Source organism: Galeopterus variegatus, unplaced genomic scaffold (genome assembly GCF_000696425.1).
Source record: "Galeopterus variegatus unplaced genomic scaffold, G_variegatus-3.0.2 Scaffold14, whole genome shotgun sequence".
Classification (NCBI taxonomy): domain Eukaryota; kingdom Metazoa; phylum Chordata; class Mammalia; order Dermoptera; family Cynocephalidae; genus Galeopterus; species Galeopterus variegatus.
In genome coordinates, this window is record NW_007726125.1 from 806,801 (window position 1) to 822,196 (window position 15,396).

At 54.0% G+C, this 15,396-nt stretch overlaps 1 protein-coding gene across 1 annotated transcript; it reads right to left on the bottom strand.

The window, feature by feature from the left end:
- Window positions 1-4,981: 4,981 nt before the first annotated feature.
- FES (FES proto-oncogene, tyrosine kinase) lies at window positions 4,982-14,927 on the bottom strand. Its single transcript, XM_008565007.1, has 18 exons — window positions 14,712-14,927; window positions 14,388-14,561; window positions 12,696-12,792; window positions 12,382-12,565; window positions 10,434-10,571; window positions 10,239-10,358; window positions 9,953-10,075; window positions 9,644-9,830; window positions 9,438-9,521; window positions 8,696-8,905; window positions 8,231-8,353; window positions 7,786-7,839; window positions 7,009-7,127; window positions 6,596-6,690; window positions 6,365-6,488; window positions 6,004-6,161; window positions 5,762-5,884; window positions 4,982-5,319 (listed from the first exon to the last, which is right to left on the bottom strand). Exons 1-18 carry the CDS (start codon window positions 14,916-14,918, stop codon window positions 5,177-5,179), a joined length of 2,463 nt encoding a protein of 820 aa, XP_008563229.1. The 5' UTR covers window positions 14,919-14,927; the 3' UTR covers window positions 4,982-5,176.
- Window positions 14,928-15,396: the final 469 nt, after the last annotated feature.

Sequence of the window (15,396 nt, forward strand, 5' to 3'; positions counted from 1 at the left end):
CAGGCCGGTGGGCCCCGCTGCCTGCGCCGTCCTCTCCGTCCCCTCCGTGGACCCCGAGCTCCGGCGGCGGGTCCGCAGTGCGCAGCCGCGGCCCGGCCAGGCCTCGGCGCGCTGCGGAACCTCGAGGAGCGGCGCGCGACTGTATAATTTCTGAATCTTACTAGCTAGAGTGAGCAATCGATCAGACGCTGGTAGAAGCACTCCCTCTGCATTTCACCAGCCGGACCGTGGAGTGCCTCTTCCGCGGCCCGCGCTCTGCTCTAGGTAGTCTTGATTTTATTTATTTACGCTTCTCAGGCAAAGGGGTGCTGCTTGCTGTTGGCACCGTGCAGTAATCAAGATCCCTTTCCGTGCTTGCTTTATGTGTCCTGCCACCTACTGAATATGACATAGCATACTTAGTTGTTCCTTTACTGGCCATCTAGGTTGCTTATAATCTTGCAGCATAATGAGACATACTGCAAAGAACATCTCCATGAGGTTCACATTTTTCTTTTTAAATTTATTACTTGATATGGTCTGAATGTTTTTGTCCCCCCGCCCCCCGCCACTCATATGTTTAAATCCTAACCACCAAGGTGAGGTATTAGGAGGTGCGGCCTTTGGGAGGCGATTATGAGATAGGAGGTGCTCAGTACCCCCGGGATCGGGTTTCAGGCCACTCCTGGGTCTCAAACCACTCCCACAGGACTCAAGCCACATCTCTGAGTCCTGAGCTAAGGTGGCCTGTAGCACCTATTTTCGGTAGGAACACACAGAGATTGAGATCACAGAAGCTGACTTATATAGTTTCTGTGGCCGAGCAAGCTCAGTAAAAAGGAGTTTATCCTTGTATGGAATTGACAAATGATCATGCTCTAAAAGAGACCACAACTAAGACTAGGTTACATAACCTGTAACCACCGCTCAGTTAAATATCCACTATGCAGTGTGAATATGTGTAGAGAGCCAAAACTATATAAAAGTTGAATCCAGGTCTGGCTGGTTAGCTCAAATGGTTAGAGACCCACCTGCAACACCAGGGTCAAGGGTTTGGTTCCCTGTTGGAGCCAGCTGCCCCCCCCAAAAGGTTGAATCCATAGAGATGATGGGGCTGTTGCTCATTCGCCCAGAGCCAGCCCACGCTTCACCTGCAAGGTGTGTATATCTTAATTTCTGTGCTAAACTTGCCTTTAGCAGACTGCTGCTCATTCTAGAACAAGTCTACACTTTATGTGTGAGCTGTGTGTGTCTCTTCCTTTTCTATTAAACTTGCTGTGGCTGCTGGAGCTAAGCCACACTGTCCCTGTGAAGTCTGCATTTCTTATTCTTTACATTAAACCTGTTCTCACTGTCTACTGTGACTCTGCTCTTGAATTCTTTCCTGTGGCAGAGTCAAGAACCTGTTAGAGGAGGGGGTAGGTTGAGGCAGGCCATTGGGCCTCCCAGACCTTCTCCTCTGGTATCAGTTAGATCATGAGGGTGGAACCCTTGTGAAGGGGATTAGTGCCTTTATAAAAGAGGCCCCAGAGAGCTAGTCAGCTCCTTACACCATGTGAGGACACAGCTGGAAGGTGCCCTCTATGAATCAGAAAGTGGGCCCTCACCAGACACAAATCTTGGTCTTCCCAGCCAACAAATTTCTGTTGTTTATGAGCCACCCACTTTACGGTATTTTGTTATAACTGCCCAAAAGGACTAAGACATTATCTTAGAATGGATTTGCAGCAGTGAGGTCACCTGGGCAAAAGATAAGAACTGGCATGACTAATCGTACTTGGCATTCTATTGCTCTCCAAAAGGACTGTACCAGTTTACATTGTCAATAACAAACTGTTGAATATGGCTTAAACAGTCTTTTGGTTGGATATAAAATGCCATCTCATTATTTAATTCCCATTTCTTTTATCAGAATCTGAAACATTTTTCTAGGTTTGTTTATTAACTGGAATGCCTGTTACCAAGGTGTTAGTCCTAGAATGGGTTCATTGTCCTCTACTTTCATGTTTTGCCCTTCGTTCTGGGAGACTTATTTTCCACCCCTTCTATTGAATTCAATTTGGACATAATCTTAATTTTCAAGAGCTCTTGTTTGTTCTCTGGTGGATTTTTTTTTTTTTAATTGAGGTATAACTTACAGTATGTGGTAAGTGTACAGTTTCATGAGTTTTGATAAATGTATACACAAGTATAACCACCATCCAGGTCAAAAGATAGAACATTCCTTTCTCCCCAAAAGATTCCCCTCTGTCAAGTGGCCACCAGTCCCTAGGCACAGCGTGGTGGCTGACAGGGCCACAAGGATTGCTGCTGCAGCCACTAGGTGGGCCTGCTGCACTTCCACAGCCTCAGTGAGTTAGGAGACAGCAAGCCCAAATGGATCTAGACAGCTCATTATTTACAAAGAAAGCAAAAGTAAGATCAGCATGGTGTCAGCTTCTGTGTCCCTAGTTCCACAGAACAACACTGAACTGGAGGGATGAGATGACAGGAAGCATGGTGGCAGGTCTCTCTGTGACTGAGAAGCCAAGTCTAAACTACAATCAAGCAGTAGGGCCGGCCCATGTCTCACTCGGGAGAGTGTGGTGCTGATAACACCAAGGATGCGGGTTCAGATCCCATATAGGGATGGCCGGTTCACTCAGTGGCTGAGCGTGGTGCTGACAACACCAAATCAAGGGTTAAGATCCCCTTACCGGTCATCTTAAAAAAACAAAACACTACAATCAAGCAATTTTATGGCATTCTAAGGGCAGAAGGGGACCACGTGGAAAGCCCTGCACTCAACTGAAGCCAGGAAGAGGGACCAGGCCCTCCCAAGTGTGCTAACTGGCCAGCCCCCTCATCGTAGTTATTTTAAAATTCTTGTGTGCCAACTTCAACTTCTGGATCATCTGTGGGTCTGCTTCTATTATTTTTTCTCTTGTATATCGGCCCCACTTGTCTTCCTTTTTATTTTTGCATACTTTATGATTTTTAATTGCATTTCACATATTGGGTATAAAAAAGGGGTAGGGGCTTCATTATGTTATTTCCCCCCTTTCCATAAAGAATTCCTAAAGGAACTTGTCACCTTGATGGAATCAAGTATTGAGTGGGGTTGGGGCAGAGTTATAGTTCTGATAAGACTCAGTTGTCCTCTGGATTATCCCTGTCCCTTAGGAGTGGCCCTCTCGGATTTCGGATTGAAAGTCTGACCAGTTGCTGTCTCTCTCAGCTCTTAAAGTTCTGCTCTTCTGAAATTTTAAGGTTAGCTCTTTAGCCTCCCAACTCACACAGGTTCAAACTCTGACAAATATCTTGAGGGCAGGCAGAGAACAGCTATTTGTTCCAGGCCTCCTCTCTCTAAACACTATGAAGACTGTGGGACTTGCCTTTCCAGGCCAGCCTCTTCTCAGTCCCTACACTGCCTCAGAACTCAGCAAATGTTCCATGGGGAAAATGTACTCTGCATTTTGGGCTACTCTAGTTCCCAACCTATAGCACAGTCCCTGCAACCACCAAAACCTGTTCGTTTCTCTTTTCCCCATAGGGTATCAGACTTGGGCCAAGTCTGATCCTCAGCAATGTCCCAAATCAGCAAATGCCTCAGAAAATAGCAGCTTAGGGCCGGCCTGGTGGTGCACTGCTACAGTGCGCCGCTTGGGAAGCGCGGTGGCGCTCCCACCGAGGGTTCAGATCCCACATACAGACCGGCCGCTCACTGGCTGAGCGAGTTGCGGGCACAACACCGAGGGTTGCGATCCCGTGGCCGGTCCCGGTCCGGTACGGGGGCGACACTGAGGGTTGCGATCCGTTGCCAGTCACGAAAAAAAGACAAAAAGGAAAAAAAAAAAAAAAGAAAATAGCAGCTTATCACTAGCTCACCTTGGAAGGGCCCTTTTCTCCTTGAAATTTTAGCTCATCCAGTCCTTATTTCTTCTACCACTCTCCATTCTCTTTAAAAATAAGATTGTGTTTGTCTCATCTGTTTTTTTCCTAGCAATTGTAAAGGGAGTGGACTCGAGAGCCCACATCCTACTCAAAAGCAGAAATTCTTCAGTTCTGTTTTCTACCACTTCCACTGGAGATATGGCTTCACTTTTTAGTATTTCATTTAATCACACTCCAACTTGATTTCCTCTTGTTTAAACAAGTTATAGGGCTTTTATCTTTTTGAAAATAGATGTCAACCATTTCCTGAAATTTCTCAAGGGATGGCCATTTTACTTCAAGGTTTATTGCTTTGTTCTTTTCTATTACATATAAATCTTTCCCAGTTTCTATTTTTCAGTTTGTTGTACTCCCCTACCTTGTTTTTTCCTCCTTGCAGGTGGCCAGTGTGGAGATTAGAACCCTTGACCTTGGTGTTATCAGCACCATGTCCCAATCTTCTTGACCTTCGCTGTTGTGGCTGGAAATGTTTCAGATGACTTTACAGATTTCAGTGGGAATTAGGGGAGAAGTTGAGGGTCCCCCAATCTGTCACCCCATCGCTCAGTAAACTTGTCTTAAGAGATGAACTCCTCAGAAAGCATTTTCTTCCTCTTTAGCCACATCAGTCTCCTTGGAGTGAAACTCTAACTTTCCGTGCCTCTCTTCTTGTCTCCTCCTGAATTTTGTGACTAATCCACACATCCGTAGTATCAGCTCCCTCCAACATTTATAAGCCAGTGACTTTTACACCTCTATCGCCAGTCATTACCTCTATCTGGGCTTCCAGACTTACCTGCCCACATTTTTCTCTCCACAGGCCCCTCAAATGAGCATCTCTAAACTCTCCTTCTCCCTGCAGTGATGCTCCTTTCCTTGTGATCCTGTTTCAGGGACTGACACTGCCGTCTGGTCAAAGCCTGAATATCACCCTGATCTTTCTCCTCTTCCTGTGTCTCGCGTCCAAACGCTACCAAATCATGTCAGCTCAGCCCATGAATCCTGCCTGCCCTCCTTCCCCACAGCCCCTGTACAGGCCGTGCATGCCTTCTAAAACCTGCCCCCCAGAGGAGCACACATGCCAAGAGCATTCCATGGGCACAACTCACTTTATTATTTCTGCCTGCAAGAGGAAGCCCTGGCAGGAGCAGGGATGCAGAGCAGCTCGGATGCTGGTGGCTGGGGTCCGGGACTGTGAAGAGCTGTCTGATGGTGTTAACTGGAGCTGTTGAGGAGGTACCCTTTTTCCGGCAGAGGCCACTGGCTTGAGAAGAGAGCCCTAGCCTCACCGATGCCGCTTTCGGATGCTCTGCAGCTCCTGGTAGATGGTGCTAAAGCTGGGCCGCTGCCCAGGCTCATAGGCCCAGCACTGCTCCATGAGCCTGAACACAGCGTCAGGGCACAGCTCTGGGCAGGGCAGGCGGCCCCCTGTGAGGACAGGTACAGCACACCAGGTGTGAGGACAGAGTCTGAGGGCCTCGGCAGCCTGGGGGCGCACGGTGAGCAATGAGAGCTGCTCAAGATGCACTGTTCCTGAGGAGCCACTCTTCTTGACCAAGGAACCCAAGGACACAGGAGGCCTGACTTCTAATCCCAATCCCCCCATGTGCTAGTTGTGTGGCCTCTGCAAGCCTCAGTTTTTCCATCTGTAAAAGGGATATTTTAACCCCTACCTCACATGATATGAAGGAAAAACGAAAAAATGCATGGCCTAGCACATAACAGGAGCTCACTCAGTGGTAGGTACAAGATTAGTTCTACGCTGCCCCAGAGGGAAGGTTGGGAGGTTATGGGGGGAAGAAGAGTCCAGCTGGAGCACTGGGAAGAGGCTTAGCCCTGAGGCTGCTATCACACCGCAGGATGGCCTTACCCTTTTCCACGAACTCCCGAGTTTGCTGATTGCTGAGGTTGGGATAGGGGGAGGCCCCCAGGCTGAAGGTCTCCCAGAGCAAGATGCCAAAGCTCCACACATCGCTCTCAGAGGAGTAGCGGCCTGCAGAGGAGGTGAGGCAGTGAGTGGGCTGTCCATGTTCCTGGGGCAGAGTGAAGCAGGGGGCAGGAGCCACACCCAGCCCCTGGCCCTGCAGCCCAGGGTGGACAAGGACCAGGTACCGTAGTTAAGGGCCTCAGGTGCAGTCCACTTCACAGGGACTTGTCTGAGGCCCCCTGAGGCTGCGTAGATCCCATCAGCCTCCTCTCGGGACATCCCAAAGTCGCTGATCTTCAAGACATTCTTCTCAGTCACCAGACAGTTCCGAGCAGCCAGGTCCCTGGGTGAAGCAGGGCAGGGGGCTCATGTGGCCAATGCCCCCTGCCCAACCTGGGCCAAGCACTCTAGACAAAGCCATGAACAAAAGCTGCTCCTTGTCCCGGGCACTCCTGGTCTATGAGGAGCCTGATGGTCAGGGGGCCTAGGGGTGACAGCACCTCCCAACTTTGCCCAGGGGTTGTCAGGGCCTGTGCCCCCGCTCACCGGTGGATGCAACACTTGCTCTCTAAGTACTCCATGCCAGCAGCTGCATCCCCTACCATCTGCAGCAGAGTCTTAACGCGCAGGCGTGCTCCCTCTGTCCGAAGGAAGGTCAAGAAGTCGCCCCCTGGAGGTGGGGGGAGCCCCATTGAGCCTCCTGCAGGGGCGGGGTGATGGGGAGCCTCCTGGCCAGGCTGAGTTCCCGACCCCTGGAGATCAGCACCCTCTGCTCACCCTGCACAAGCTCCATGACGATGTAGATGGGCTGTTTCTGGGTGCAGACGCCAATGAGACGCACGATGTTGGGGTGGCTGTACTGCTTCAGGATCCTGGAGGGTGCTGCTGTTTAGGCTCCACATGGCCTGGGCCTGCTTCCCACCTCCCTCCAGGGAACCCCAGTGAGGATGGGAGAAGGGCCACAAGAGAGAACTTGGTCTTGGAGGCCAGCAGCCCCATATGAGTGACCTTGGGTAGGTCCCTGGCAGCCTCTACTCCTCAGCACTATGGGGGGGAGGGGGTGGTGCTACTCATGGGGGGTGTCTCGAGGATTAAACAGCACCCCAAAAGTCAAGCACTTTACACTGTGCCATGCACAGAGGAACCGCTTTGTATGTGGAACCAATGGCGATCATGATTTTATCACGCACCTTGCTTCCTGTAGAAACTTGGCCTTGAGGTCAGGTGGGAGCGTCTCTCGACAAGATTTCACTGCCACCAGGGTGTTGTCAGCTCGCAGGCGTCCACTGAACACTTCACCAAAGTTCCCCTGAAACGGTCTTGGGCTCTTACTACCAAAGGCTTCCCCATACCGCCACCTCTTCTCCACACAGGGGACAGCCCACCTTGTGCCCCCACTCTTCACTCAGCTCCCAGGCTCAGACTTGCTCACCCTGGCCCTCCAGGAGTTTGCCCCCTATTTGGGGAACCAAGAGAGTACCCATGGTGTAGGCAAGGAAAGTTACCTCCAACGTGCCACGTTCACTGAGAGAAGTGACTTGCAAAATCCAAAAATCACTTTCCCTTTGGTTTGAAAAGCATTCTGATTTTTAGGAAAGTGACTTCTTTCCTAAGCAGGTATTTCGTAGCTCACATTAACAGAGTGTCTCCCTGCCCACACAGAAGAGTCCCCTGATGGGGCAGGGGTGGGAGTAGTGGGAGCTGAGGTGGGGGTGCCAGCAGCAGAGTCATCTTCTAGGGAGTTTTTGCTGTAGGAACTCTCCCGTTTCCTGGAGGACAGTGCATGCTGGTGGCTGGGCAGGGGCTCAGGGGTATAAGCTGGAAATCAGACTGAGGCAGGGAGGCTGAACAGGTCTCTGGAGGGTGGGCCTGAGTGTCACTTGGGGTGTGGGCGGGAGTCAGGAGAGGAGGGAAAGAGCAGGTGAGAGGAGGTGGGCAGAGCCACAGCTCGGAGGAGGCCCACTCACCCGTCCAATCTGCTCTCCCAACACCAGGTCCTCATGGTTTAATGCCCACTTGTCCTGGGAAAGAGGAGGAGTTGGGGGTCAGAAGTCAGTGCAGAGAAGGGGTGGTAGGCCCTGTGAAGGGCTGAACTTCTCTCCCACTGTGACTTTTGTTTCTTGGCGCTTCAGTGTGTTGGTCTGTCAAATGGGGTTAGACTGTATCAGGATCACACTCAGATGACTTTGGGGACCAGGTGGCTGCCCCGACTGGGTGAGCACCAGCCCAGCAAGTACGGCCCCTGGAGTGGGAGGGGCTTTGACATTCCAAACCTAGAGGGAGGCTGGTCATTTCACATCCTAGATGTAGAATGGGGACCTGGAAGGCCCTTCTTGCTCTGATCCTAAATGGGCTTGACCCACACTCCTCAAACCCTGCCCCAGGCGGCGGGGCTGGGCTGGGCAGGCTCACCTTGGGCACCGCCCTGTGCAGGACAATACCGCTCTTCTTGGTGAGGGGCTGCTGGGAGCACAGCAGGTGGTCGATGAGCAAGGGGATGCTTGGAAAGCCATCCCCTTCCAATCGGTACAGGTTCTGTGGGGCAAGGGGACCAGGGGTCAACAGCCTCCACTGCTGAGGGGGCCCGAGCCCTGGGAGAGGAGAAGAGCAGCAGGGGAGAAGGGGTCTTTCCAGGATGAGGGGCAGAGAGACCTACAAAAAAGGCACCGTCTGATGGTGCACAACTCTGCTGCCCCTGTTCTTAGAAGAGGACACACACTGAAGCCTCTATCTCATTGCAGGGACTGGGTGGTCTCTGTAGCTCCTTGCAGCCCTGCTAGAGAGGCGTCTCAGACATAGCAGCACATCATTCCACTTGGGGAGGGGCAGGAAGGGGCGGAGTAAGGCCTGGGAAGCTCGGGGCCCAGCCCCACTCACATCCATGGACTGGATGATGAAGTGCCGCGGCAGGCCGTCCCACAGCACTGACAGCACGTACTCCTGCTTGCCCTGGCTCTCCCGCACCAAGAAGTCCCCGGAATGCATCAGCAGCTCAGCCACCTCTGCCCGTGGGATGGCCCCATGGTACCACAGCTGCTCATGTAGGGGCTTTTGTATCTCAGGAACAAGCTGCAGTGGTGGGGGTAGCTAGGAAGGGGCAGGGGCAGGAGAGGGGTGAGGACGGGTCATTCAGCCAGCTCACTGGTGAAGGCCAGTGGGCCAGCCAGGGGTCTCCCACCACCCCCATATGCTCAGTCCTCACAACCACTTGAGTGGCATGGAGAGCCATTGCAGGCCCCGGGACAGGCAGAGCTGAGATGGGAAGCCCAGGCTGGCTGACCCCAAACCAAGTGGTGCCTTTTCCTCCAGGCTTCAGGCCCCCAGCCACTCTCAGAGCAGGGAAAGCCATGGGGTAACCAAGGCTGCTGGTCCCTGCAGCACACAGGGGTAGTGGAGAGGAAGAGGGCTCAGGGGTGGCAGGGTCTGGGAACATCTGCAGCCTAGAATCCCAAGGAAGAGAGGGACATCCTGGGCAGAGCCTCCTCTCTAGGGCATCCCCAGTGACTAAATCCAAACCCCATGATGGGGGGCCTCTTTGGGAGAGCATCTCTGAGACCCCTGGCCTGGCCCACTTCTTAGGGATGGGCAGAGGCGTGGGCCCAAGCTGGGTGCCACTCACCGAGAACTTGGGGCGGAAAATTCCAGAGATGTGGCTCTTAAGGATCTCCAGCGTGGGCGTCCTTCCCCCCTCTCGCTCCGGCTCCTGAGGCCAGGGACAGACGTCAGCGGGTGGCCAGGCTTGGGGAGGGGGAGGGCAAAAATGAGGAACATGCCCTGATGGGCAGGCCTGGCTGGCAGGCAGCAGCAGTGGGTGGGGCGGCTCACCGAGGATGACGTGGAGTGGCGGTCATCCTGCAGAAGCAGCACGGGCGGGGGCTCGCCAGGGCCCAGCTGCTCCAGCTTGGTCTGTAGCAGCTCCTGCTGGGCCTGCAGCTTGGCCTGGCTGCACAGTGCTAGCTTTAGCCCCTGCAGCGCCTCTTGCAGCACCTGCTTCTTGCCCAGCAGCTGCACCCTGCAGGCAGGTGGGGAGAGGTGGGTGAGAGAGAGGGGCTCGGTCTGTGACTGGCACCAGGGAGGGAAGGCAGGTCAAGGGCAGGGTAGGCCAGGAGGCTGCTGCAGGTAGGGCCCACTCACCGCCCCCGGGGGTGGGTATTCTGCTCCTCATTCTGGAGCTCGCGCTGCAGCTGAGTGACTGCCTCCTGCCGGCTGAACACCGTCTCAGTGGCTACAGCCAGTTCATCCCTCACCATGGTCAGCCTGTACCCGAGAGAAAGTCAGTGTTAGAGCTGTGCCCCCAGAGGCATCCCTGTAGGGCCAAGCAAGCCTGGCTGCCTGATCACTGCTCCTGAGCCCTGCCCACATAAGCCCCCATGGTCTGCCTGGAGCCCTGCCTTGGCCAGGGGGCCAAGCCACCACGCACATGTGCTGCACGCTCTCCACAGTCAACTCGTTCAGCTGCAGCTCCCCAGGTTCCAGTAGTTCACCCTCCTCAAGCAGTGATTCATCAAAGGTGACACAGGGGGGGACATCAGGGGCGGACCTATGGGGGGGACAGTGCCCCATCAGTGCCTAGGCCAGTAGTCCTGGTGCCCAGCAGAAGCAAAGATAGACTTACCCATACTGTCGCAGGAAGCCTTGGTACTCAGCCTTGGGCTGGATGCGGGCAGCAGCTGCAGCCATCTCCCGATGAATGGCCACCACCTCATCCTGCACCAGACTGCTGATCTCCAGGTATTCCTGCAGAATCTCCTTCCTGTTCCCCAGATGGGACCCACAGTCAGTGGGGGGCCTCAGGCTGGGCAAGGCTGGGCAGCTTGGGCCGAGGACACTGGGTTTGGAGTCAGTGCTGGGGTTGATCCCCCACATCACCTCATGTGCTAGGCCTGTTACCTTAGGCAAATTATTTAACCCCCTCCTGATCTTTTATTTCCTGATATGTATAGTGGGGAAGCTGGGAGTCATAATAAAGATCCAATGAGCTCCCGTGTGCAGAGTGTTTCTGGTACACAGGAAGTGCTACAGTCACCCCTGCCCTGGGCAGTCAGCCTAACAACTGGGACTCAAATGTCTAAATGTATAAGCCATCAATGGGCTGCTGGCTCCGTGTCTGCATCTCCCACTCCCAGCAGCTCCAGTCTCGTGTATTCATCCACATACTCAAATTTCCCACTGAATATCTCTTAGGCACCCCAACTCTACTAGCTGAGGAAAAGTGGGCTGGCCAGTTAGCTCACTTGGTTAGATAGAGTGTGGTGCTGATAACACCAAGGTCAAGGGTTTGGATCCCCTTACCAGCCAGCTGCCAAAGAAAAGGAAAAAAAAGAAAGGAAACTGAACTCCTATTCTTGTCTCCACAACCTCTTCCTTCCACAGCCTTCTCTACGTAAGTTATTGGTGTCTCCCTCTTACATGTGCTCCAGGCCAAATCCTTGGAGTCATCCTTCAATCCTCTATCTCACACTCCATGTCCAGTCCATAAGGAGATCCCACCAGCTCTACCTTCAAAGCATATTCAGGACCTGACCACTTCTCACCTCCACTGCCACCACCCTGGTCCGAGTGCCAAGATCGTTGGTCTGGATTACTGCAAGATTCCTAACTGGCCTCCCTGCCTCTATCCCTGCCCCCTGAAGTCTATTCTCAGCATAACAGGGTGACCTCATTAAAACAGAAGTCAGATCACGTCACTCTTCTCATTCACCCAGAGCCAAAGTCCCCACAAGGGCCTGTTGGACCCCGTCACCCAGCAGCCCCCCAACTCCTGCCTTCTCCAGCCTCATGTCTGACTCTCTCCTTCCCTCTCTCTGCAGAAGCTCCACTGGCTCCTTGCTTGCTTGTGAGGTGACACTCTCACCTCAGGGCCCGTGCACCCGCTGTCTCTCTTTCTGGAATGATCTTTCTCCAGACAGCCCCATGGTTCACTCCCGTACCTCTCTCAGGTCTCTCTTTGGACGTCACCTTCTCAAAGAGGCTTTCCCAGACCACTCTAGTAAATAAACTGTAATCTCTGCTCCTCTCAGCAGTCCCAGTCCCCTTCTCTTGCTTTATTTTTCTCCATGGCTCTTATCGCTTCTAATATGCTATTTTTTTTTTTTTTTAAAAGATGACCAGTAAGGGGATCTTAACCCTTGACTTGGTGTTGTCAGCACCACGCTCAGCCAGTGAGCGAACCGGCCATCCCTATGTGGGATCCGAACCCGTGGCCTTGGTGTTATCAGCACCGCACTCTCCCGAGTGAGCCACGGGCCGGTCCCCTATGCTGTCTATTTTACTCACTGATTTTCTTTCCTCTCTCCACTATCACGAAAGATCCCTGAGGACAGATGTTTTGTCTGCTGTATCCCAGAGCCTAGAATGGTGCTCAATGAATGTAATAAAACCCTGGGATAAGGGGCCCTGGAATAATGTAACGTGGATATAAGTCAACCGGTCCCTGTCCTCAGCGCAGGTCCCCTTTTCAGGTGATCACATAGCCAGCACTTTTACAGGACTGAATTTTCCTGGCCTGGTGGCAAGGCTTGAGGCTGTTGCGGGAATGGGGCAGGGCGGGGCTGTGGGCTCACAGGATGTGTGCCATCTCCTCGTGCAGGTCCTGCAGCGACTGGAGCAGGCTGGGCAGCAGGAGCTGGTGGTGGTGCTGGTGGTGCAGCTGTGCGGCCCGCACACCCAGCACGTAGCGGTTGTGGTGGGCATAGAGCTTCCATAGGCTGCGCACATATTTGTCCTTCGCCTTGTCACGGTCCTTGTCTGCCAGGTTGGGAAGGAGGGGGAGTAGGTGACAGCACAGAGGACTGGGCAGCTCCCACTCCCTGAGCACCTGTGGACAGGTCAGCAGTGGCTTGGGATTCCCTCCCTGCCAGCAAGGGAAGCCACAAACCTTTGCTGGCCTCCTGGTACTTGCGCCTGGCCTGGGCACTGTCCCGTGCCAGGGCTCGATACTGGCTCTTCAGCTTCTCAATGTCCTGGCTGTGGGTCTGGGAGAGAGGAAGGGCCAGTGTGCAGCAGGTCCCCAAGCATGGGAGATTCCCGTCTGAGACGAAGCCCTGGAAACGTCTTGCCATCCACACAGGCAGCCCATCCAAGCCCATCTTCCAGGAAGGGCCTGGAGACTTCTGGCTGCTTAGGTTAGGGTCAGAGGTGCTGAGTTTCCCTGGGGGAGGCGGAAAGGTTGACTGGGAAGGCTATAACTGTCCCTCCTTGGCTTGAGAGTGGTATCCTGGTGGCAAGCAGAGCCAGCTTCAGGCAGCCTGTGTAGTCGCACAGGGCTCTATATGTAGAAGGGCCCTGTGCTTGGTTTCTTGCTCTATTGTTTCCATCTTGAAATTCTTAATAATTTTTTTAACAAAGAACTCCACATTTTCATTTTGCACAGGGTCCTGCAAATTATGTTCCTAGTGGCAGGAACAACAGATAGCAGCCCGAGACCACAGTTCTCATCTCAGTTCTCCTATTTATGTGCTGGGATACATTGGCATACATTGGGCAAGCTCCATTACTCTCCTCTGAAGTTTCCCCATCTGTACCTGAGCTAAATGCACAGCTAGATCAGTCTTTTTCTTTCTTTTTTTTTTTTTTAAAAAGATGACCGGTAAGGGGATCTTAACCCTTGACTTGGTGTTGTCAGCACCACACTCACCCAGTGAGCAAACCGGCCATCCCGATATAGGATCCGAACCCGTGGCCTTGGTGTTATCAGCACCACACTCTCCTGAGTGAGCCACGGGCCGGCCCCTAGATCAGTCTTTTTCTTAAAGGACCAGACAGTAAATATTTTGGGCTTGTAGGCCACGGGGTCTCTGTTGAGATTACTCAGCTCTGCCATTGTAGCTCTGTAGTAGCCATAAACAATGAAAACAAACAGCCGTGATTGTGTTGCAGTAAAATGTTATCTACAAAACCCGGCAGGGCAGACCCTTGAGTTAGAATATCTGTGGAAAGAGAGGAACGGAGCCAGGTTGGCCACCAGGGGCTGCTGTGGGCCCATGGCAAGGCTAGGCTCTGCGCTGGTGGAAGGGGTGTGGTGCAGAGAGGCTGACCATTGAATGGGGGACTGAAGCACCCAGATAAATAGCCAGCTTCAATCACACAGTATCTAGACTGAGGCTCTGGGTGGGATTCAAACATAGACAAGCTGACTTCACAGATGGAATCCTTGACTGTCAGGAATCCTTGACCATCAGGGGGGCACACTGCTGCCAAGTCTCTGGGGCCCTGGGAGGAGCCTACCTAAGCCAAAGGCAGACAGACTGGCCCTCATTCCCCTCACCGTCTCGCAGACCCCAGAGCCAGTCTGCACAGGGTGGGAAGCAGAGCACAGATGCTGAGCTCCTCCTAGGCAATGACTAGCCTCACTCACCCTTGCCCTCCCGGTTCTTTTCCCAGGCACAAACAGTGCATAGAGAGGCTCTGCTACAGGCAGGGGAAGCTGTGGTAGGCCTCCAGGGGCCAGGCCTGCGGTCAGGGACTTCTACTTCCCCAGTGAATCCAGGGGCTATTATGCAAAACCAGTCCTTCCAGCATCAAAATTAGGCAGAAATGACCAGACAAGGCCCCAGTGCTGCCCACCCACCTTGGTCAGTTCCTGCTGCAGCTGCTGCCACTGCTCGCTGTAGACCTTGCGCAGCTGCTGCCGCTCCCGAATCAGCAGGCTCAGCTTGCTCAGGGGCCCTGAGTTCAGATCTTCCGCATGCTGCCGCAGCAACCGGCTCAAACCCTCTGTCTGGCTGGTGATCTCGGCCCAGGACTACAGCACAGGACGGGGAGGCAGGGAGTAGGGGACAATGACTCCCAAGCCTGGGGCTGTCAAATCTCCAACCCTTCCCTAAAGGAATCTGGAAGAGGAAGGGGGCAGGCAGGTGTACCCAGCAGTCACAGGAGTCCCATAGAAGCCCACCTGGCTGATGGGGCTGTCAGGGCCCCGGCTCTGGCCCCCACTGTCCTGCAGGGACATGTGGTGAAGCAGTCCTGCGTATTCCCTGTCACTCTTGACTCGCTGGGCCATCCACTTCCTCATGCCCTCCAGTAGACGAAGCTCGGCCTCCTGCATCTGTTGCACTGCCCCGTGGCCCTGGGGGCTGCACAGCTCCGAAGAGAAGCCCATAGTGCCGTTCTGGGGACAAAGAGGCCGTCACTGGGGCCAAGGCAGCAGATGGAGATGGAAGGGTAGGATAAGGAAGCTGGGCACTGCAAGGGCTGGAGGATCTGCAGACAGGCAGGAGGTGGGGTCCTCCCCTGCTGAAATGCAGTCATAGGTACAAAAGGGCAGCCTGGCCTGGGACTGGCCCTCATTGCTTCCTGTGCCCAAGGCCAAGCCCTACTGCCAGGGCTCCCCTTCCCAGTCCTGGTTCAAGAGCCAGCCTGGAACTTCCCTCCCCGGGCCCTTTCGCCCCCCATCTGTTACAGGGGCGCGTGTGCCGGGGTCCTCGACACGGCCTAGCCTGCCTGGGCTGGAACCCCAGGCGGCCACTGCCCGGCCCTGCCACTGTGGCTGTCCCCGCCCTTCCGCGGCCCCTACCCCCACTCGGTCCAGTCTCAAGCTCTCCGAACGCCTGCCCAGCCCCCGCCCGGCGCCCCCCGCC